At 48.8% G+C, this 22,432-nt stretch overlaps 2 protein-coding genes across 2 annotated transcripts in view; one reads left to right on the top strand and one right to left on the bottom strand.

Moving 5' to 3' along the window:
- FOXC1 (forkhead box C1) overlaps positions 1-242 on the top strand; it is a 1,719-nt gene extending 1,477 nt beyond the window's left edge. Inside the window, exon 2 of the mRNA XM_021386372.1 lies at positions 12-242. Within this exon, the coding sequence (XP_021242047.1) occupies positions 12-242 (231 nt within the window). The remainder of the gene's footprint in view (positions 1-11) is intronic.
- Positions 8,031-22,432, bottom strand: part of GMDS (GDP-mannose 4,6-dehydratase) — a 407,121-nt gene continuing 392,719 nt past the window's right edge. The window contains exons 10-11 of the mRNA XM_021386284.1: positions 8,695-8,763; positions 8,031-8,367 (exon numbers count right to left, since the gene is read on the bottom strand). Coding sequence (XP_021241959.1) covers positions 8,305-8,367; positions 8,695-8,763 — 132 coding nt within the window. The 3' untranslated portion in view covers positions 8,031-8,304. The remainder of the gene's footprint in view (positions 8,368-8,694; positions 8,764-22,432) is intronic.

Below are 22,432 nucleotides of genomic sequence, written 5' to 3' on the forward strand. Positions count from 1 at the left end.
CGGCGGGGGAGCTGGGCTACGCGGGGCCGCAGCAGAGCTTCGCCGCCGGCCCGCGGGACGTCTTCGAGGCGCCGCGGATGGGGCTCAGCGCCTCGCCCGGAGGTGGAGGAGGCGGTGGCAACGCGGGGAGCGGCGGCGGCGGAGGAGCGGGGGGCGGTGGCAGCTGTCAGATGGCGTTCCCCGGCAGCCAGCCGCTGTACCGCGCCTCCGGGGCCTTCGTCTACGACTGCGGCAAGTTCTGAGCGCGGCCCGCCGCCCGCCGCCCGCGAGCGGGGCGGTGAGAGGACGGTGGTGCCCGCTCCCACGTAAGTGTCGCTTTTTTGGTTGATCGCTTCCCAGCAATGCTCTCCCCCCGCGCCCCGTCCCGTGAGGTATCGCCGCGCCCCGCTTCTGCACCCCCCCTGCCCCCCCACCCTCCCCCCCCGGACAAGGACTTGTTTGAAAGTGTAAATTGCCACATAGTAATTTATTTTTAATTTGTAGTTGGATGGTGCGGACCAAACGCCACAAAGTGTTTCCCCTTCCCCGAGAAGTGACGTTAACACGGACTGAAACGCTGATTTTTTTTTCACTCTATATAAAAAAGGGAAACTGTATTAATCTTATTCTATCAATATTTTTTTTCCTTTTTTTTTCGTTGAAAATATCCCGAAGGTATCGCGTTGTTTGTTTATTAATAAATTACCGTTCAGTTGGAATGACCCTGCCCACGTCTGCATACTTTCACGCTTTGCTTTTGGAGAGGGCGAGAGAGGGAAAGAGAAGGGTTCCGCGGCTCCCGCGGGGCGATGGCACCGCGCGTCCCCTCCGCGCAAATCCCGCGCACCGCCAGGTCCGCAAATCCCATTTCTGTCCCTTCCGCGGTATGGTCCCCTCGCTCAGCTCGCCCCATCCGCTGGGAACAAACCCCTCCCGGGGCAGTTCGGGGCTGGCGAGCAAACAAACCCGTTTTCTCCGCAATTAATGGTGCGGCCCCGGCCCCGTCCGTGCGCTGCCGTCGGTGCACGCACATGGGGCGGCCCCTACGCGTCGCCCATGTATTTGTAAGCGGGATTTGCGCGTGGATCTCTATTTAAAGAAGGGTCGCGTATTTATTTATAGCAACGTACCGCATGTGTTTCTAAACCCAGCGGTGGATCTTAGATGGCAGACGGTCTCTAACGCGTATTTTCTTAAACGTGCCGTGGGCGCAGAAATCGCTGCTTCGCGCAGTTGGCAGCGGGGCCGCTCCCGTAGCGCAGCACTTGATCTCCGAAGGGAACGAAGCGTTGGGTCGCACCACCGTGGCTCTGCCCCGCTCGTGTCCTTCGGGGACGTTCCCACTCCGCTGGGACGGCCCCACTGCTCCGGTGCGGATCCGTTTAGGAAAAGTCGGAGGGGAGAATTTTTCCTATAAAATTTCTAACTTTTTTTTTTTCCGTCTCTCCCCTTCCTCCTTTTTCTTTAAGCCTGAAAAACAAACAAACAAACAAAAAAAAACCCACATTAAAATATTTCCACGGCCACGGTAGACGAGTGCGTGGCAGACTGACATTCTGTCCGAGCAGGAATGTCACCTTCTGCTCAATTTGCAATTAAGGACCTACGGGCATTGGGGATCGCCTCCCTCTTTGCAAACAGCCACCAAAGTGCCATAAATTCATTAAGTTGAAAGGCTGTGCCCTGTCAGTCAGACCTGAGGAGAAGGCGATTCGATTGCAGATATTTAAGGCCTAAAGTTTGCTCGCAAGATAATGCCGTTTCCTATCAGCGCCTCTTATCAGGAGGCGACACTCAGCAGTAATTGCTGCCGCATTGCTGAGTTTGCACTGTAAATAAATACAGAGCTATTCACCTCAGTGCCCCGCTTTTGGGCAGCTCTTCCTCTCCGGAGCAGCGATAATCACAGCGCACCTTCAGCACATCGACTCTGGGGGTTACTGCGTAAAGCTGCCTAGAAATCTGTTTATTTAAATAGCTCACCATCTTTTATTTTGTTTTGTGTAATTCTTTTCTTTTACTTTGTTTTCCCGTGATAGTACCTGTGAAGAAATTATCGGCCCTATTTCTGTCTGTGTGTTTGCTGAGTTGGGTCCGAAGAGGCTCCCCCCCCCCCTCCCCCCACTTCGCCGCCGCACCGTTGTGTTAACTCTGGAGCGAAGGAGAAATGGAGCAGAGCGCTCCGGGCCCGTTCCGAACGCGGACCCCCACTCCCAGCACCGAGCGCTGCGCCCCGCTCCTGTTTTCGAGCTTTTCTCCCCTCACAGTGGCGAGCGGTGTCTGTCCCCGCGGTGCCTGCGTGGGATCGGTGTTTCTCTCGATATTGAACGCCAGAATCAAAGTTAAGGCGCGGGGAGGGCAGAGCGGCGATTGCATGTAATGTTTGCGCGGTATTTTCGGCGCACGGAGGCGCGGATCTCCCCGCATCCCCGGTTTTCTCAGAGGCGGGGGGAAACAAACAGTGAGGAGAGAGGGGCTCATTTTGTGCAAATGCTCCGTCGGGGGAAGACGGGGCCGTGAGGCGTTCAACGAGTGCCGCCTGTACCTTCCGCTGCCCCTGCGCAGGGGGCAGGGACACGTCCCGCCGGGTTCCCGGTTCCTTCTGGCGACCGCCCTCCCCGCTCCCGGAGGTCCTGTGGGGAGGTACGGCAGAGGGCACGCGGGAGTTTCGTTGTTTTGTATTTATTTTTGTTAATTGTTGTTATTTCTTCTCCCCCCTCCGCACAGAATCATAACGCGGAGAATGGAAATGGCGCTGCGCGGGGTCTGCGTGGGTCTCCCCGCAGAGCCGGGCCCGCCCCCGTCACCTCGGAGCCGCCGTCCGACCCTGCGCGCAGCGCGCATCTCCCCGCAAAACCCCTGCGGCGCCGGGCAGAGGGACGAGGTTGCTCGGCCCTGTTCTGCCGCGGGGCGCTCCGCGGGTGCCGGGGCAGCGCGCAGGTCCGCGCTGTTCTTCAGCCCGAGACGAATCTCGAAGCTGTTGCCTTGCGTGTCGTCCCGGGGAAGAAAAAGTCTCGTCTTAAAACTGCTGTTGTTAATTTGAGGGACTGCTCCGTTTGGCTGGCCCCGGTGGTTTCTTATTTGTGTTTACTGATCTGTCACCGAAATTGAGGGGAGTGTGAGGTCTGAGTTCCCCCCGGCAGAAGAGGAATATTCTCCTCTCTGCCCAAGTATCCTCCGCAGAATTTCTTCTTGAAGTGAGTGACAGTTTGCATTACGTTCCGCAAAGGTCACAACCAAAAGCAGTGGGGAAGCGTGCTGCAGAAAAGACGTGGATTTAAAGCCCGTCCCCACCTCCGCGGCCCCGGTCAGAGGGAGAACACGGTGCGCCTGTCGGTGTCGCGGCTGGAGGCCTTACGGGGAGTGTCACCAAACGTGCGTTTGACGAAAGCGGGGCCCTTTCCGAAATCTCGCGGACAGAGCCCCGAGGTGAGCGCGGCCGTATTTTCAAATTCGGGCGCAGCTCCCTGGCGCGATGGGTGAGCCCCGGGCTGCACTTCAACAGCGCGCTGCCCTCTGCGCGTGTCCCCACAAGCGGGCACTATCTGAGGCCAGCGCGGTTGGAGTTGTGCTGCCGGGGGCAGCGACCGCGATGGGCCGGGGCCCACGTGAAGAGGAACGCGAGGTAACGACGTGCGGGGTTTCCTGTGTCGTCCTCACGGCGTGAACAGGAGCGGAGCACCGGACCTGCGCGTCGGTAGTAGAAGAGCGACCTGCGCGCCTCGTGGGGATGGATGCTCCCGCATCCTCGGCCAGAAATTACCGATTTCGGGAATAACTGCTAATTGAACATTCACTTTCAATTCATCTGAGTGCGAAGCCGTTTAAATCTCGGCGCAGTCACTCCGTTCCCCGTCGGTTGCCCGACGGCTCGGTTAATATGCGCGGTTTTAATATGCGCGGTTTGTTGGAGGGACTGCGAGGCGCGCAGCGGAGGGCAGAGGCAGCGGCGGCGCCGTCGGGGCGCCTGAGACCAAGCGGTCGCTGCGCGGGCGCGCAGGTGGCGTGCGGAGGAGCACAGCACGGCAGCGTGGAGCAGGTTGCGCGAGTTTTAGTCTGTCGGACCTCGACCTGAGGCCACGGGCCGGGCGGATCCCGCTCGCCCTTCCCCTGTGGGTTTTGGCGTTTTTTTCCCCCTTTTATTTCCCCCTCTCCCTTTCCTGCCCGACGGCGCGTCCTCCCCGAAGGTGGTGCGGTGCCGCGGTGCGCGGAGCCCTCCCGGCTTCACGACGGCGGCGCTCATAAAGCCATTCGCTTCTTTCCAAAGCCATAAACAAACGTCGTGTTAGGTCAAGATTGATGGTGTCCATGCAATAAAACCGGGCCAGGTCAGGAAGGAATAAAATTCAATCAGAGCGCGCGGAATCATTTTTCAGGGGACAGAAAGACAGAAAAGGAGACGGGGGTCAGGGGAGGCGATGCCGCCGTTCCCAGAGCACCGCCGCCGGGGGGAGGGCGGGGGTTAACGAGCGATTGTTTTTTATCAAGCGCGGAACAATGGCCGCAACGGAGGGGGGGCTGCTCTGTGTCGGGGCGGCCGCAGCTCCGCACCGGGCAAAGCCTCCGCGTGGCCCCGGGGTGCGGGCGGCATGCGGGGCAGGGACTCCCCTCGGCCCCCGAAACCGCCCGCGGCTCGCTCGGTTTGTAACCTCGCTCGATACGCGCGTGCGGCAGAAATAAGAGCTATCACAAAGCGTGGGGACCGGGAGGAAAGGCGGCTCCGGCTGGCGGCCCGCGGCCCGCGTGGGAATGGGGCGGTCGGCAGTTTTTCTGCCCGCTCCGTCAGCGCAGTTCGGTGCGCTCTGGGTGGGCAGAGCGGAGCGGTGCGTGGGGCCGCCCGGGAGCGCCCCTACCTGCGCCGGGGGTCGGGGCTGCGCGCAGCGGAGCGACACCGCCAACAGCGAGCGCCCAACTGGAATCCCCCCCCCCCCTCCTCCTTTCGCCGCCGCCGCTGGGGAGAACGCAGGAAAACCGACACGTTTAGAGCCATTAGCTCTGAAAATAGCCGAATTTCCTCCAGCAGGGAAAGAAAAAAAAAAAAAGAAAAAAAAAGAAAAAGCAAATGATGACACTCCTCGGGATATTTATGTATGATATAGTATTTTATATTCATCAATCGGCGAATACCGAGGTCGAATCGGCACAGCCGCTGAGCAGAAAGGCTCGGTGTAGAGAAGCGCCATAGCGTTGCCCCCTCAGTTCCCGTAGTTTATTTTCCGAGCATTCAAACTTCGAGTTTATTATTGTCGTTATTTTTAATAAATATTTGAAATAAGGAAAAAAAAAAAAAAAAAGGAGAACGTTTCCCACTGACCGATAATGTAACAGCGCTGACAGTGCCGCCCGGAGTAGCGCGCTGTTCGGGCAGTGCTGGAGCAGCGCGGGGAGGGGGGGGGCCGGAGCGGGCTCATTAACAAAGCAAAGGTCGCAATTAGCGCCCTCCGCCGCGCACCGACCTCTCCCGAGCCCGCCGCCCCCCCCCCTCGCCCCCAGCACCGGATCGTTGCGAGGAATCTGTTGATGTTTTTCTTCCACCCGTCAAAACGTTGGAGCTCTGCCGGCCGCAGCGCTCCGGGCCGCGTTTGTTGTGTCTGCGGGCGGCGGAGCACCGGCGCTCGATGGGGGGCACGAGGGGAGAGCGGCCCCCGCCCCGCAAACCGCGACCCCCGGCCCCGAGGGGAGGGAGGGGAAGGGGGGAGGGTGTGACCCTCGCGATGGCGCTGGCGGCTTCGCTCCGCGACCCCGGCGAAAACCGCGGCGCGTTGTCTCGCTGAGGACGGGGCCGGGGGCTGCAGGGAAGCGGGCCCCCCCGGGAGTGGAGGGGGGTGGGACACGCGTGGGGCCGCCTTCTGCGGGAACGGGCACCTGCGGGTGGCTCTGCGGAAAGGGCTTCGGGAGAGGGAAAAGTAGCGATTTCCCAACCTCCCTCAAAAAAAAAAAAAAAAAAAAAAAAAAAAAACCCGAAAAAAAAAAAAGAGAAAGGAAAAATAATATAAAAAAAAGGAAACAAATGAATAAAAGGAAAAAGGGAAAAATAAAAAAAAAAAAGAAAAAAGAAAGAAAAAAGAGAAAAAAGGGGGGGAAAAAAAGAGGAAAAAGAAAAAAAAGAAAAGAAAGCCTTTTTTGTTTGCTTGGTTTTATTTTGCTTTGCGGCAGCGCTCCCTCGGCCCGAGCTCTGTTCGCTGCCGCCCGGGGGAGCGGCTCCGGGTACTCAGCTCCGTGCCGCCGCAGCGGCCCTCGGAGCTACGCGGGGCTGCGCTGCGCCCGACGGCACGCTCGGAGCGAATGTGTGCGGGAGGGAAGGATGCGGCCGTGCTGCGCCCGGCGTGGGCACTGAACGGGTGTTGGGAACGCGAGTCTGCGAGAGGTGCGTTAATTCCACATAGGGGCATCGTCTGCTTAAGTCACCGTGGGTTTGGTTTTATTACTTTATTTTATTTTATTTTATTTTATTTTATTTTATTTTATTTTATTTTATTTTATTTTATTTTATTTTACTTTATTTCATTCAATTCGATTCTATTCGATTCTATTTTACTTTGTTTTGTTTTGTTCCATTTTTAAGACGGGATCCCGTGGTCATTGCCAAAAGCGGGGTCGGCGGAGGAACTACAAATGGCGCTGAGGGACCCTTTGGTTTAGGACCCATTTTGCCCGCCTCCCCCCTTGCCCCTAACACAAAGGCTGAAAATGGGGAACGACACCGCCCTGCTCTAACGCAGCGCGGTTGGGGCGAGCGGAGAACAACCCCGAGGGCGAAAGAGCAACAGCGGCACACAGGAGGGCTGCAAGCCGATATCCCGCTGTTACTGGGAACATCCCAGGGCATCACTGTCTGCGCAAACAGTTCTCAGAAATACTTGGTCAGGAAAGTGCTTTAGGGTTATCTTTTTCCTTTTTTTCCCCTTAAATTATTAATATTGTTATTATATGTGCCACAGAGATCTGCCAGCAGCAGCCCCTTGCACGGGGGCTGTGGCTTGGGGTGAGTGGAGCAGGGCAGCTCCCACCCCTCCCTCTCCCTCCCTCCATGTCCCCCCACTCCCGCAGCCCCACAACCCTGGGCTCGCACTCTGTGCACCTGCACAACGAGCCCCCAAAGGGCTGTGCTGCAGCAGTCCCCTTTCCCCGTGCCCCGCAGCGCCCTACACATTTTCCACCACATCTCTGGCAGCCGCCGGAGCGCACAAAGAGCCCTCTCTCTCTGCAGCCCCCATCATGGCCCCCCTCCGCTCTCTGCAAGACACTGCCCCATCCAGCACCAAGCACGATTCCCCCAGGAGAGCTCCCTCTGGTCGGCTGCAGGACGGCCCCGCTCGTGTTTGAGGCACCCAGCTGAAGCGATGGCCGCGATCAGTGGTGGAAGATCCCAAACCAACGGGAAATGGATGGGCTCGGCGACCTCTGGATAACCCGGGCACCTTGGCATGAAGAGTGCAAAAATATTTACTCACCTTGAAGTTGCTTTTTTTTTTTTTTTTTTAAGCTTTTTTTTTTTAATTTTTATTTTTATTTCTTAAGCCATCTTTTGAGATGGTTCAAGCTCCGGTCCGAGGTTTAATTATAGTGTGCAGGAAGAAGGTGGTTGGGGAATGAGATGATTCTGGGGGGAAAGAAGGGGGAAAAAAGCCCCCAGACCCCAGGGCTGGGAAGGTGCTTTGGGAAGGCGGAGTTGGGAAGGACAAAAAGGCTCTCTGTGACCCCTCACACCCTGCAGTGAAGATCTGAAGCATGCGTGCAAGCCCCCTCTGCCTGATCTGAAAGCGATTCCAGCAATTAGGAATTAATTTGGCATGGTTAAAAGGCGATTTCACTGCAAGTTAGATCGAGTTATCTGAATTTTTACAGAGTTCAAGTGCTGGAAATGGGTCGCTGGGGTGGAGGGAAGCTGCAGGAAGGGAAAACAAGGAGTGCTCAGAAGAGGAACGCAGGGGGAAGCTGTGGAGCAGGGGCCGGAGGGCACACACAGCGCTGGGGGTGTGCTCCTGCCACTGCTGGGGGGTGCTGGCATTCAGATGGGAGAAAGTACTAAAAATGCGCTGGAGGTCGCATTAGATAATAGAAAGACAAGTTTTAATTAAAAAGTAAGTCAGTGGGCTCGCCGGCCAATGGCTCCTCTAGGTACAGTAGTGGGTCAGACACCAGAGGTGGCCCGGGTGGAGGAGTGGGGCTGCCCCCGATGTGTGGGGCGTGAGGCACTGGGGGAGTGGAGGAGGGACAGAACCAGCCTTGTACACGCAGGCTGCTAGCGTAGAGCCACCAGGGCTGAGGGTGGCCCCCAGCTTGGCCCCTGTGTAGCTGTGCCTTGGCCGGGTCCCGTTGGGCTCAGGCGTTGGGGTTGCTCCTCATGAGCTCCACGTCGGCGTCCACCATCTCCCTCACTAGCTCCTGTGAAGAAGGAGAGAGGCAAGTGAGCGCCCCAGAGCTAGGGATGAACCCAGCAGCACAATGAGTCCCTGGCCCACTGCAGGATGGGGAGAGGATGTGGCTCCTCCAGTGCTTGCCCGTGCATTCCCCTGCTTGTGCCCTCCCCTGCTTCCCTCCATGAGCACACACTCCTTCCCAGGGTGGGTAGGCAGTCACACGTGCTGCTGCAGTGGCTGCTGCCATCCAAGCAAGAACAGTCCAGGGTGGTCACTGACCATGCCAAGCCCCCCACCCCAGGTGGCTCCTGGAAGACAAGAGCCCCTGGTAGGCACAAAGCTCCCCACTCACATCAAATGTGACTCTGGGCTTCCAGTTCAGCTTTTGCCTGGCTTTGGTACAGTCCCCTTGAAGGAAATCCTGCGGAGAAGAGAAAATCACTGTGAGAATGGCTCCCTGTCCCCATTGTGCAGCTCTGGTGCTGGGCTCTGTGCTGCTGCAGCCCAAAGCCCTCCAGCCACAACCTGTCCGAGGAAGAAAACTTGGGGGAACCCTGAGAAGCAGCGCCCAGCAATCGGTGGGCACCGGGCGAGGTGCATGCATCCCTGCAAGCTGAGCACGGCTCTCAGACCCGGCTGCCTTCTGAGGGCAAAATATTTAAGATGTGATTGTCGTGGAAGTTCATATGCCTATAAATCACCAGGAGGCAGCATCCTTTCACCAGGCTATTTCAGAGCAAAAGAGTTATTCTTTGTTTTTGTGTGTGCCTTACTGCCTTATAATGGTGAACGCTTTATAATAAGTTGTCATACATCTTAGTCATGCTATTGAATGAGCTGCTTCAAATTCTTTTTCCCCTTGCTTGTTTAAATAATGTAAATCACAGAGCAAACATGACAACTGTTCTCTTTCAAATAAAAACGTGATCACAGACAGATGATGCTGAAAGACTGTTGTGAATATGGGTAACCACATGCAGCAGTAGTAAACAGCCAGCTTTTGAATTGCCTGCATCTTTTTTTTCTAAAGAATTTCCAGCATCCCCATGGAAAGAAAAGTCCAACACCTCATAAATGAAAATAAATGATCTTGAAACCATTACAGAAAGCGAGACTTTGTTCATATTCACCTCACTGTTTAAGTGCTCTGAAAAGTGCTACCACACCAAAACTATCCCACAACCGGTCATCAAAACTAACAACATAAAACAAGGAAAAACCTCCTGTGACCACATCTCTAAATGAACGATTAAGGAACTGACTGCATCTTCCTGTAATATCCAGCTGGCTTTTGCAACTTGCAGTTGTATGCAGTGGTTTATAATAAAGTGTCATCTCTCCATACAAGCTTAGTTTCTCTGTAGTAAAGACCAAAATTATATCTGCCCGCGTTTGGGGAACAACAAAACAAACTTTGTTACAGAACAACAGAGTTGAGGCTGAACGCTGCCATTGCCCTTGAGTGGAGGTGCCACCGCTTGATGGTGGCAGCACGGTAGGGCTCTGCCCGACCCTTGGGCTGGGCTTCTTCTCTACACTGTGCCCAGTGGCGGAGCTGATGGGAACACTGGAGCTGATGGGCACGTTGTTGGGGCTGATGGGCACGTTGGGGCTGATGGGCACATTGGGGCTGACGGATGCATTGAGGCTGATGGACACATTGGGGTTGATGGGCACACTGGGGCTGACGGGCACATTGGGTTTTTTACCCTGCTGCTGCTGCTGCTGATCACATTTTTTCAGCTGCTATCTTTTGTGCGCGTGTGGTTCAGGTCGTGGTAACTTCCAAAATCGCCTCATCCTGTGCAGTAAAATGTAGGAAATTCTTCTCCGTAATTGTGTTGCAGAAAGCTAGACAGCTCGCTTCCAGCAGCAGAGGAAATCCACCAAAGGAAATATTGCAGAAGGGGATGTGGAACAAACACGTCTGCTGAGGCTGTTCCAGGCAGCATTTGTAATACTTCAGTCTTTATGCTGAAAACATTCCAGTGTGCCTTCAGAAGAGAGTAAATGGATGCATAGGAACAAAATGATATGAAAATAAAAATGCTGTGATTTCCTTAAATTAGACTAAATGATTTCCTACTGCAGCCCTGTACCGGGTTGTTAGAAACTGCCGCAGACATTTGGGGCCAAGTCATGTAAAACCATGTCAGCTTGAGGGATCCCCCAGAGGGTCGTGTGAATATGGATTGCAAAATCTGGTTTGAAATGAGAAAGGCTCCCACTGACTTTGATGAAATTTGGATCGGGCCCTAACGCACTCACAGAGGTACGCCTTTTATCCGGGGTTCGGCTTAGTTCACATTAATACGTGTGTATGTATGTGCCTGCAAACAAGGAAATCCTTCTTAAAATAATAATTTCATTACGAAAACAACTGCCTTTTATTCAGTTCTAATTCAAGCCACGAGCTAGAAGTTGTGTTTTAATACCGCCTTGTTTTTTAAGTCGCAAATGCCATATCATAAAACTTGTTTTCATTTTTGGAAATGCTGTTTAAGCAATAATTTCACATCCACAATCTTTGTAGCAAAAATATCCCTTGAATCCGATCCTATCAAGGATACTGCATTCCCAGTTAAGAAATGGGCTGGGAACAAGCAAATGAATTGCTGTTGCTTGCTATATGTGGCTGCATTCTGCTTTCGAGCAGCTTGGGAGCAGTCTTTTAGCTTTCCTGGACAAATGCTTTTTGTTAAAACAGTTCATCTTAAATAAATAAAAAAAATCCACCTTAATTCCAGTCTTTATTTCAAAACCATAAATACTCAGCTGCTGAACAGGACAAAATAAGGTGCGGGGGGAGAGGGGGGAAGATTTGAAATCAGTAATAAAGTGATTTGCAGCACTGGATTATACATGGAGATAAGACAAACAACCAGTGTATTAAGTCCATTTATGTATTAAAAAAAAACGGATTTTTTTCCTTAAAAAAGCTCACATGCTTCAACAATGATGTAGTAAATGCATTCTGGCATAATCTGTGAGCAAAAGGAAAAAAAAAAGAGAGAGAAAAGATTTAATATATATGATAATACAAATTCCCCAGCTGATTTAGGTTAAAAGATTTTTAAGAGGCTCTCTTGAAAAAGTTTACGTACTTTTGAGAAGCACTACTTCGTAGTAAGATTTACTTGAAAACAGCGTTGTGTACAAAATAACTCCTATGCACTTCTTAAAAGGTTCTCTTACAGAAGTTCCCATGTACAGAGATAAAATGCTATGTGATACCACAGTATTAATGCTGCATTACATCTAAATTCAAGGTCTGGTTGTGTTCTTGTTAGGCGAGGTTTCAACACTGAATGGAAATGAAGACTGGAACAAAGCTATTCCTGATTAAAGGATTGTATCGCAGTCGTGTTTCCGGTATTTTTCTACAAGTAGCTCATAATATGAAAACAATAAGGTAATTACAATAAAATAAGAATATTACAAAAAGCTCCTCTTGGAACAGAGTGACTGCTTGTTTATATTATTCCACTCTTTCACTGAAACCAGAGATGCATCTGTCAGGCTTCCAAAAAAAAAAATATATATATAACAAAAACCTCTGGCATTCTGATCCATGAAGTGTATATGTTCTTCAGCGTTGGGGCTCCACTTTCTGGAGGTGCCATCAGATGAGATAGCAAAGAAAGAAGAGGTGAGCTGCCGCTAGAGAAGGTGTGGATGGTTTTGGGTGCTGCTGCTGAATGCGAGCTGCCGGTATCCCCGTGTGGTGTGGAAATGATGGAACGACAGCACTCTGTGCCCCTGCAGGAGAGCTTTGTCCGTAGCACTGCACTTTACGGACAGACGGGAAAACAAAGCCCTCTGACTTCACAAGGGGTTTAGATACTGAGCTGAGAGTTTGCAAACCCGAAAACACTGATTAAGGCTTTCTGTTGTTCTTACGGTACTCGGGTCAGAAACCTAAAGCTAAGTCTTTGCTCTTAGTTAACCATTTTGGAAGGAACACTCCCTTATTTTCCATGCAAATATAGTTAGCATAAGTGAATACTCATGACAAGTTTTGCCTGGAAGCTGTCTAAGAGTTGGAAACAGCATCCGGGTAAATATTTAAAGTGAAGGAAGGTGGAAATACAGCAGTACTGAATATGAAACTCTCCTCCGCCTTTCTATCCACCCCTCTGTCATATATCTGTCTCCCTTAGAAAATAATGAGCTCACCCAGGGTGATTTTTTCTCTTTTACCTCTTCTGTAATTTAGTCTGCTTAACTGTGTAGAACTTACCCCATTATTACCAAATCTGATTTTACAGTGATTCAGCTTCATTGTCCAAATGCACACACACCAATACGGACAAATAAGCAGGGAGAAATTTGTTATGCAATGCATTAAGGCATTTTAAAATTAGGTTTTAAAGCCATGAGACAAAAATGTAGAATATTTTGATGTAAATATCACATTTCCCAAGCTCTTGTTCTGGGTGTCATTGCTGCCTCTATTTTGACTCATGCAGTGACTGATCTGGTTTTAGCGTGCAATGCATCACTGTCTCGTTCAATTAGCCTTAGCTGAAAATGTAAAGCCTCAAGACAATGTGAGAAAAAGGAGATAGCGTGGCCTGAAAGAAATCCAAGGTTTCCTTAATTGCTACAGCTCAGCTGATTGCCTTTAAAATGTTCCTTTGCTTAAGCCAGTGCCGAGAGCCAGCTTTTGCTCGCTGCTACAGCAGAATAAAATGCAGACCGAGTCCTCAGTAAAACACCTGCAATGGAATCGTGCCCAGCTCCGTTCGCTGCGGCAGAGACAAGGCTTTACCTCTAAAAATAAACAGACTTGATCTAAGCACACAACAGTTTTACTGCATCTGAAAAGTGGCCAGGGTTAGGTTCACAATCAGCAAGGCTGCTTGGAAGATGATTTGTTACAGCAGAGCTCCCACAAGTACGGAGTGCAGACCCAGCTCAGCACAGGCTCTGGCTTACGTGTTTAGTCTTGCACTGTTCCTCAAGGAGTTTTGTCAAGAAGGATTTCAAGAGTATAGAGGCAATCGTCTCCTTGGTTGTCTTTTACTTTCCTTGCCTCCTACTTAAGACCCTTCCTTTAACTTGTCCCCTTAGAAGAAAAATTAATAAACAGCAATTAATGCTGTTTTTACCTCAGTAATGCAAACTTCATTTCATGAAACCATGCCTCCTTTTTGTAGCGTTTTTTTCACAGCAAGTTTTATTGAGCATGTCTCAGTAATAACGTTGCTGCACTGTACTCTTGGGTGTCTGCTGCAGCTCCTTGCTGGGGGAACAGCCTTGCTACAGTACTTGCAGCGGACAGGAGACTGCATGCCCAGCTCAACACACAGTTCTGCCACTGCCACTCTTACCCCCTGTTGCCTGCTTACCACCTGGCCCTGGGATGCTGTGTCCCAGGGCAGATGCAAAGACAGAGAGCCGTTGCTGTGACTTCAGTTGAACTGTTCCCAGTGCACTGTTAGGCAAAGCAGCCAGACTTCACTGGACAGGAGCTGCAGAGCCTGTAAACATGCATCTCACTGGTGCAAAACCCAATGCCCAGCTCAGCTGAGCTCACACTAACACCCTGAAGGAGTCCCAGACACAAGCACCGCGCCTGCTGGGCTGTGGGCCCTGCTCTGCAAGCACAGAGAGTGCTGGCTCCATGTTTCTGCAAAGGGCACTGTTTGGTATAATATCTATAGTAACGGGAAAAAAACAGTATAATTATAAAGCGAGAGGCTCCTATCACCACAGTAAATACGAGGAGAGCAGAGATAAAACACATCCATGAGCAATGCCCAAGGCTAGTGACAACACAGTAAACGTCTTCAGGAATTTCAGAAGAGCTGTAATGCGTCGCTCCGTTTTCACTTTTTCTTTCCTCTGTTCTTAGAAAAGCAAAGTTGTGGAGCAGCCAGGGTACCGAGGGAATAGAGGAATGCCAGTGAATTTGGTTCCTGATCTAAATTTGTTTTAATGCAGCATGAACAGACTGCTTTCCACTCTTGGGTCAGCAGTCTTTAGCAGAAAGACAGCATTGTTTGCAAAGAACCACAGGAAAAGGCAAAAGGCAAAAAGCTACCAATAGGTTGAAACTCACATATAACAAAATATCAATTAAAATAAGAGGCACTCTTTTTTTTTCCCCTGCATGTTTTCATGTGCAAATCCCCTCCCTACTCAGAAAGCTCCAATTTTAATAAACCCATGCCGAGGGGAAAGGAAGGGGAGGGAGAGGAAAACCAGAGGGCCGTGCTGACACTGTGAGGCGCTGGGCACCTGCGCTTCTGAGGGCCCTCGCAGGCTGCAGGCGCTGGGCACCTCCAGGGCACGGAACCCAGCACAAGGGGCCACCACAGCCACACCATCTGTACAACGTGGGCACCGTCCCTGCTTTTCCACAGGTGTTAGTGCAGTGGTTTTACCTTATCTGTTTGATAATCTTTAGTGTGACCAGCTTCCAAAGGGTTAAGGCAAATGAGCTCGGCACAGCAATAAACATTAGGGCGATAATAACAGTAACGGAGATCGTCTCCCTCCTCCTCCCCCTCCTCCTCCCTATGTCCCCTTCCTCCCCTCCCTCCTGTGCCTTTTCCACTTCACTGCTGCCTATCAGCACGAACCGCAGTGAGGCCAGGCCTCTCCTGCCATGACAGGGGTGATAAGAGACGAGAAGAAAACAGCAACCCGTCTGGCCTGCTCAGGAAGTCAGAGTTCGGCAGCACCGTCCATCAATGGGGCCAAGTGGCGGCAGGCAGTGACGCCTCACTTGGCTCCATCAGCGCAGCTCTGCCCAACCTGCTGGCACCGATAACACAGCACGTAGAGCCCAGCATGGCCCGGGGCCGTGGCAGGCTCGTGGTCAGGCCTGGTGGCTTTGGTGGCAGCGGGGCTGAAGCAGGCTGGCATGGCGGGCGGCCTGGGGAGAGCACGTGCAGGCCTCACGTCTCAGTGTGCCGCCGCACCGCCAAACTTCTGAGCAGGGCTGAGTGCTCCTCAGATCTATTGATTTGCCAAGCAAAGCATAAGAAGGCATCTCAGGCAGTGCTGTCCCTTGAGTCAGATAGAATTCCTCCTGAATTACAGCCTGATATCCCCCACAAGGCAGCAATGGATCTAACTCGCCTTGAATCAGGAGTGGAGCACCCCACAGCAGGCCTGGCTACAGCTGCTTTCCAGGACCAGCCATGGGGCAGGCTGGAGGGCGCTCCCAGAAGCAGGGAGAACCCTGCTGCTGTCAACAGCAAAACTCCCAGCTTACATTCCTCCTGATCTGCCCCAAGGCAATCCCGGATTCCTGGGAAGACCTGGAAGGTGTTCCCAGCTTAGATGGAAGCACACCTGTACCCTCAGCTCATGGCTCTGCAGAAGGGTCTTTCAGATAATAAGGTGCCTTCTAGTTTACAGAAGTGTGTTGGTGAATAGGCAGGGCACCTCTGGGGGTGAGGGAGAAGGATAAACCACTGAATTTGACATTTGTTGTACAGAGATCATAATCACAGAATCATGGAATCATTAAGATGGGAAAAGACCACTAAGATCATCTAGTCCAACTGTCTACCAAACTCCACAATGCCCACTAACCATGTTCCTCAATGCCACATCTATGAGTTTCTTGAACACCTACAGGGACGCTGACTCCACCACCTCCATGGGCAGCCTGCGGCAGTGCCTCACCATCCTTTCAGAGAAGAAATGCTTCCTAATATCCAATCTGACAGTAGTTCAGATCTTAGCACTGGGCACATTGACACATTAATTCTGATATGGTGTATTCCCAGTCACATAAAAACACTAATCACAGCTAAAAACCTTAAGCGTTTTGCTGAAATACAAAAAAATAATCACATGCTATGTGTTACTATGAGCCAAACCAAGGTGCTCCTCTTTTCCATTAAAATGGAGTCACTCTTTGTAAATGCTAGTGAAGGACAGTACAACTCCTGTTGGCTGTCCTTGCCCTTAGCGAGGCTGCTGGTAGGAAATGAGATGTGAGCTAATCCTCATGTGCTTCATGCTAACCTGTGGATAAAGAGGTGCCTGAATAACCCATATTTTACATGACAGTGTTTAGAAACATTCTTGCATTTTCTCTTTCCACCTGAGGTACTGAGGAGGTTGTACGCCAATACATTTCTTCAGGCTGTCTGGCCAGAGGGCAGAGAGAATGGCAGTGCGTGACCTTCAAGTCACCAAAACAGGACCTGTGAGGGTAGAGATTAGCTGCAGCATAGGGAAGAAACAGGTTTCTCCTCTTTTCCCTGCCACTTCTGGGCCAGGGAAGGCTTTTGCTCACTGTTACGTTGTGGTGTGGTGCCTCTTGCTTCCCTGCGGCCCGTTCCCAACTCCAATAACACTTTTGGGAGAAAGAGTAAGACAATCACGCCTTCATCACACATGGTTTTATTGCTATGCACAATTCTTATTATTTAAGCCAAAGCATGGTATTCTTTAGAATTACTGAATGCAACTCTCACAATTTTGTTCATCAACTCCAATTGTTTTTCTCATCACTCCTTACTTTTTGCATTATTGGAAACATTGGGAAATCACTCTGTAAAGCTCTTTGATTTCAGCAGTGTTTATTGTGCAGTAATAACTGCATTTCTGACTGGAAGTGGAATATGGCCCCCAGGGTTAGCTGTCTTCACTGACTGACATGTCATGGTGAACAGGAAAACAGATAACCCCACAAATCCATGCTGTTAGGCTACTTAGTTTCTTCTCTGCTTCCCCTGAAAAGACACTTCATTTATAACAAATTATGTTGGATAAGTTTGTAGTTTCAAATTTTCATTGCCAGCTGAATACCAAAAGATAAGTAACAAACCAATAAACATTAGGACAATGAGCATGTATTCTTCCTATAGATACTTATCTATGTAACTTTAGAGCATTAAGCAACAATTTAGTGATCAGCAGGATATCACTACTGCAGAGTGTGATTTTCTCTATCCTGTAGAGGATGCACTTGTGATTTTGCTACCCCTAAGAATATTCATATCTCTGAGAAAGTCAAGGTCTTCGTTAACATAAAAGTTACATTATTAAGAAAGTTGGAAGGGTGTGCTGTTATTTTCTCCCCTAATAAAAATTTTAATTTCCTCAAAAGGTCATTTTTCATCTAGAAAGCATGTCCCTGGAAAACTCTAACCCACCTATGATCTGCAGTTGCTTTATTTGACCTGTGTTCAGTGCTCATTTCACTGCTCTGTGAATCAGGGTTGACAGGAGAGATGACGCTCCCTTCCTGGCATGTTTATAGTGATGTATGAACCTCTGCCACTCTGAAACCTATGGTAAGACTATGGGTGAAAAGGACAGAGGGGGGATGGATACCTCTCTCTTCCTGTCTTCTTCCCCAGTACAGATTAACAAGTACAAAAGAGTTAGCATGGAGCACAGTTAGTCATTTCTCATTGATGGAAAACCTGTTGTTGTAAATAGTCCCTCCCTTGGAGTAAGAGGGATGAAGAAGGGAGCTGTCACTTCTCTGGGCAAAGCAGCAGCGCACTGCCCTTAACTGCTAGCTGTTTTTCTAGAAACAGCCTCCCTCTGCATGGTCATAAACCTGACCTAATTTATGGGGCACATCACCTTCCCCCCACCACTCACCACATTCCAGTTTCTCACTAAAACCCCCATCAGGTTCGAAAACCCTTTTGAAGACACAATATATGGGAAGAATTTAAGCTGTGAAAGGTTTAAAGGGGGTGCATGAGCTGAAGCTTTGTTACCCATGGAAAAAGACAGGATACCATGGCGCTCCTGTCTGAGAAAGTGATGATATTTTTGTCCAAGCTCTTCCAGTTACAAAGCAAACAATGAACTGCAAAAGGGTTAATATAAAACAAGGTAGGATCATTTCTGAATCTGAGTATGTCCCAAATGTATTCTTCAGCACACTTGATGGAGAAGGAAGTCCAAGCAGTGGCCTTTCACATGACATCATAAAAGCCTAATTTATCACCAGCCACCAAACATCTAGAAAATCATAACATCCTTTCAGGAAAACCATGTGCAAAATAATCAGATTTACTTTGATGAAAGCTTTAGTGTTTGAGTCCAAGTAGGACACTACAAAGAATAACCCTTTGCAGGTACTGGTGCACAACAAAGCAGGTCACATTTAATGCTTCAAACTCATGCTTTATCCATTAAAAGGCCTATGCATTTCCTGTCCATAAACAAATGTATTTCTATGCTGCCCGTGTATTCAACCTAGACTCCCAAGATAAAACACTGGCCACTGGTAAGCCCAAGCAAAGTAGGCAGCTGAATATTTCCTTTACAGATGAAAAACGTGCTATTGCTGCAAACACAGGCATTGTGCTCCTCGCTGCCCTGTCTCACAGTCCCCTGCAAATGTGTTAGGGATGTGGGCTGAGTATTACCATGATATCTTATAGATTTTGAAAGGATGCTCTATAAGTCACAGCAGCCTCTAGATGTTCAGGAGCATAAAACTGGTAGAAAGGTAGCCTCACTTCCCTTCCTCTTGCCTTTTATGAAACCCCAAGAAGTGTCACTCAGAATGAACTATGAAGCATCCCCACTTCATTTTCCCTGCAAAGCACCTGAAGCTTTTGGCTATCAGTGTTAGACGTGCATACTGCTATTTCCCGTCAGGACAAAAGACAGTTGGGGTGCACATCTTTGTCACCAAGGCTAGCGGAGGGCTGCTATCACATTGCTATGTGAAAAGATGATGCTCCATGGAGCAGAGATCCATGACATTCACCTGGAACTTGAAATTTGAATACAACAAAGCCCTCCCAAGACTTCAGCATCCCAGTTACACTGAAACGAGGGGTACCTTTCCCCTGATAAATCCCAAAACACTTTGCCAAAGACACTTCCTTGTCTATACAAGGCATTAGCACTTCTGGCTCTCCTGTATAGTGGCCAGTGTAATCTGACTGTCATGTTGCAAAAATACTGCTCAACTTCAACAAGTGATGTATCTCCATAAAAGTAATTGGTCTCACATTTGCAAATTAAATCAAGTCCACTTTTCATGTTGATTAGATAGACAAAGCAGAAAAAAGGCGATTGATGAATGGCTACAAATATGAGCTATGTGGTGTTCAGGATGTGTTTTGTCTGTGATGGAAGTAGATTGCTAAGTATCTGAAGACATGCAGACTCCAATAGCTGTTCAGCTCACTGATCCTGCTGCTTAATAATTCGAGCCTTAAGCTCTTGCTGGTCAACAGCCACAGGTTCTTCTTGTCCGACTGGAAAAATAACTGGATTTTCCACAACATTCTTGGTAGTTTGCTGTTGTGTGTTCTCTCATCTTGGTTAATAAAAATAACTTCCTATTAGATTTCCTGCACAGGAAAGCCTGGAAAAAACATCACGTTTTTTCCTATTCTATCTTTCGCTGTCTCTCAGAGCAAACATCCAATCTACCATAAAATCTTCCAAGAAATCAATAAAGCTTTTTTTTTTCTTTTAAAGATAAGCCAAGCATTTTGTTCTCTTTTGTCCTTCCCTTTCCTTGTCAATTTAATTTCTCTCACCTTCTTTGTTCTTTCAGTCTTTCCCATTTTTGGCTCATTAGTTTTTCTATAAAACGTCATTTTTCTCCTTTCACTTTAAGACATTTTTCTTTCCTAATCTGGGGTCTCTCCCAGGTTTTCTCACATTTAAGCTCTTTCTCTTTCTCTTTTGAGCATCATTCTCCTCTTCCTCACAAACAGTCTCTTAAATGTGGCCTTCCTTCACCATGTCTCATCTACCCTCAAAATACATCACCTCCCAATGAGATTTTGCTCTCCTCATTTCTGCTATAGCGATCTTCTCCCTTGAATGTTTTTCCATTATTTTTCCAGGTGTTCTCTATGTATCCTCAAAGACTTGTCCTTTTTCAGTGGCTCTTCAGCACATACCAGTGCCAGCTCAGGTTCTCAGTTCTGTGCAGAATATTGCAGGGTTTGGGAGACAATTTAAAGTACCACTAACACAGCAGAGGTTTGCTGACAGGGCTGAAACTTTGTTGAAATAAGCTTTAAAAGGCACAAAGATCTCCTAAAGCTTACAGTGCCAGTTTCTGTAGGGGTAAAACCAGACTCATTTATTGCTATTGATGTTCACAGTAGTTGCCCATAAACTTCCACAGATTTGGCAGCGCATTCATTGTATATAGTTTAAAAGCATGCATAATATGCTCTGTTTCTTTCCAAAGCATCACCAGATGCAAATAATACTTCTTTAAATCTGTCCTCTCAATGACCTTCTAAGCTTAAACACCTTCAATTAAACAAGAAAGGAATTTTTGATTACTTACCAAAAAATTCTTTATTATTTCACCCTGCAGCAATCAAATATGAATAAGCATTGTAGAAGGGATAAAGTTAGCATTTTTCTAGTGGTCCTGCCCTATACCCGCCAAACCTCCTTTAGTTCCACAGCTGAAGAACAAGCAAACTACTCAGTCACATACAGTAATAGGCACGAGCTCAGAATAGTCTACTGCTTTCACCAGTATTAAGTATAAAACGTGAAATGCCTCATCCATCACGTTCTTACAAGGAAGGTGTCTCGTGAGACCATTCACACAGTATGTCTTCTGCCAAGTTTCAATACGAAAGAAAGAGCTGTTCCTCAGACAAGAAATCCTATTTTTCATTCACACTTTGGCAGCACAGGGACATCAGGTAAGGGTCCTTTTTACATTGCACAACCACAAAGATGGCAGTCTTTTCTCCGAAAATCTATCAAAGTCAAGTATTGCCTCATTGATTATCCTGTTAGAATCCATCTGCAGCTCACAGCTCTTTCCCAGTGCAGGACAAAGAAAAACCTTGTGGTTTGGTTTACTTTGTTTGATGTAATTCAACCTAACAGGCAATACATGTGAACACATAAAGCCACAAATGACAGAATTGTCATGTACCTGTTGAGAATCTAACAATCAGCTGAAGAAAGCTAGATAAATATCTTGGCAACTATTTCACTTGTAACCTCAGCAAGACTTCAAGCGGACATAATACCATAAAGACAAAATGAAATTGTTCCACAGCAGCACTACAATGACTGGAGGACCTCCAGAGAAGAAAAATACAGATTTTATAGAATCAAGGAACAGTAATGGCATTACAATATCAAGAACTCAAGTCCACCTCCATTTTACAAAGCTGGGAGGCACGAAGATTTGGGGACTTGACCAACACCTTGGATTATGAGGGAGGAGAAGAGCCTCCACGCTGTATCCCACCACTTCCCTCTGATAAATATGCAATTTCTTACAGACAGAACAGCCAAAGTATTCAAGTCATGGTGTATCTGGTGTGATTTGCTCCAAGTAAATTCTTGCTGTTGTTTTGAGGTGAGCGCACAGACCCTCAGCAGCAAACAGCTCTGAGGATGAGTGGACATACAGCACCTGGACATAGTAGGTGACTTACTCAATCTCATATTCCTTGCTTGTCTAAAGTTTAATTTCTACTTATGTCCCTAGATTTTATTCCATAGCTTCTCTCACTCAAACCAAACACTTAACCTAGTAATGCTAAGAAATGATTATTGCTTGCTCCACCTTTCCGCTCCAGGCCCTATTACTGGCCTGGGAGTAACAGGACTCATGAGTTTACTGGTTTACTTGTCTCCTGTGCTCTGAAGATTTAATATTCTTCTTTTCAAAGATTTTCTCTTGAAATACAACATTAGAGCAAAAACTTAACGTGTCAAAAAGCTGAGACTTCTGTGCAATCATGGGACTCCAGAACTTTCTGGTTTATGAAAACAAGCGAGAAGGGTAATAGGTAATACAATTTTCATCACAGGCTGGCTTCAGAGAATAAACATAAATTTATTTTGCTTCACTGTCTTTCAGGGATTCACTGCGACACTTCCATGGAAGGACCGTGCAGCACACTGGTGCCACAGCCAACAGCAGCATGTTTTCCTTTTCCCCTGACTTCCTTTTCACTCCAAAAGAAATTGGACCATCAAAGCGCTTTAGGAATGCACCATTCAATGCAATTTTTAAAAAAGGAAGTATAAGAGCCTTCAAACATATTGTGACAGCTATATTTACAAACTATTACCAAGATATCCACAAATTAGTAATTTTATCTCCATGTACTATTTGAACAACCTGAGAAGACTTCAGATTCTGA

Source organism: Numida meleagris, chromosome 2, assembly GCF_002078875.1.
Source record: "Numida meleagris isolate 19003 breed g44 Domestic line chromosome 2, NumMel1.0, whole genome shotgun sequence".
Classification (NCBI taxonomy): domain Eukaryota; kingdom Metazoa; phylum Chordata; class Aves; order Galliformes; family Numididae; genus Numida; species Numida meleagris.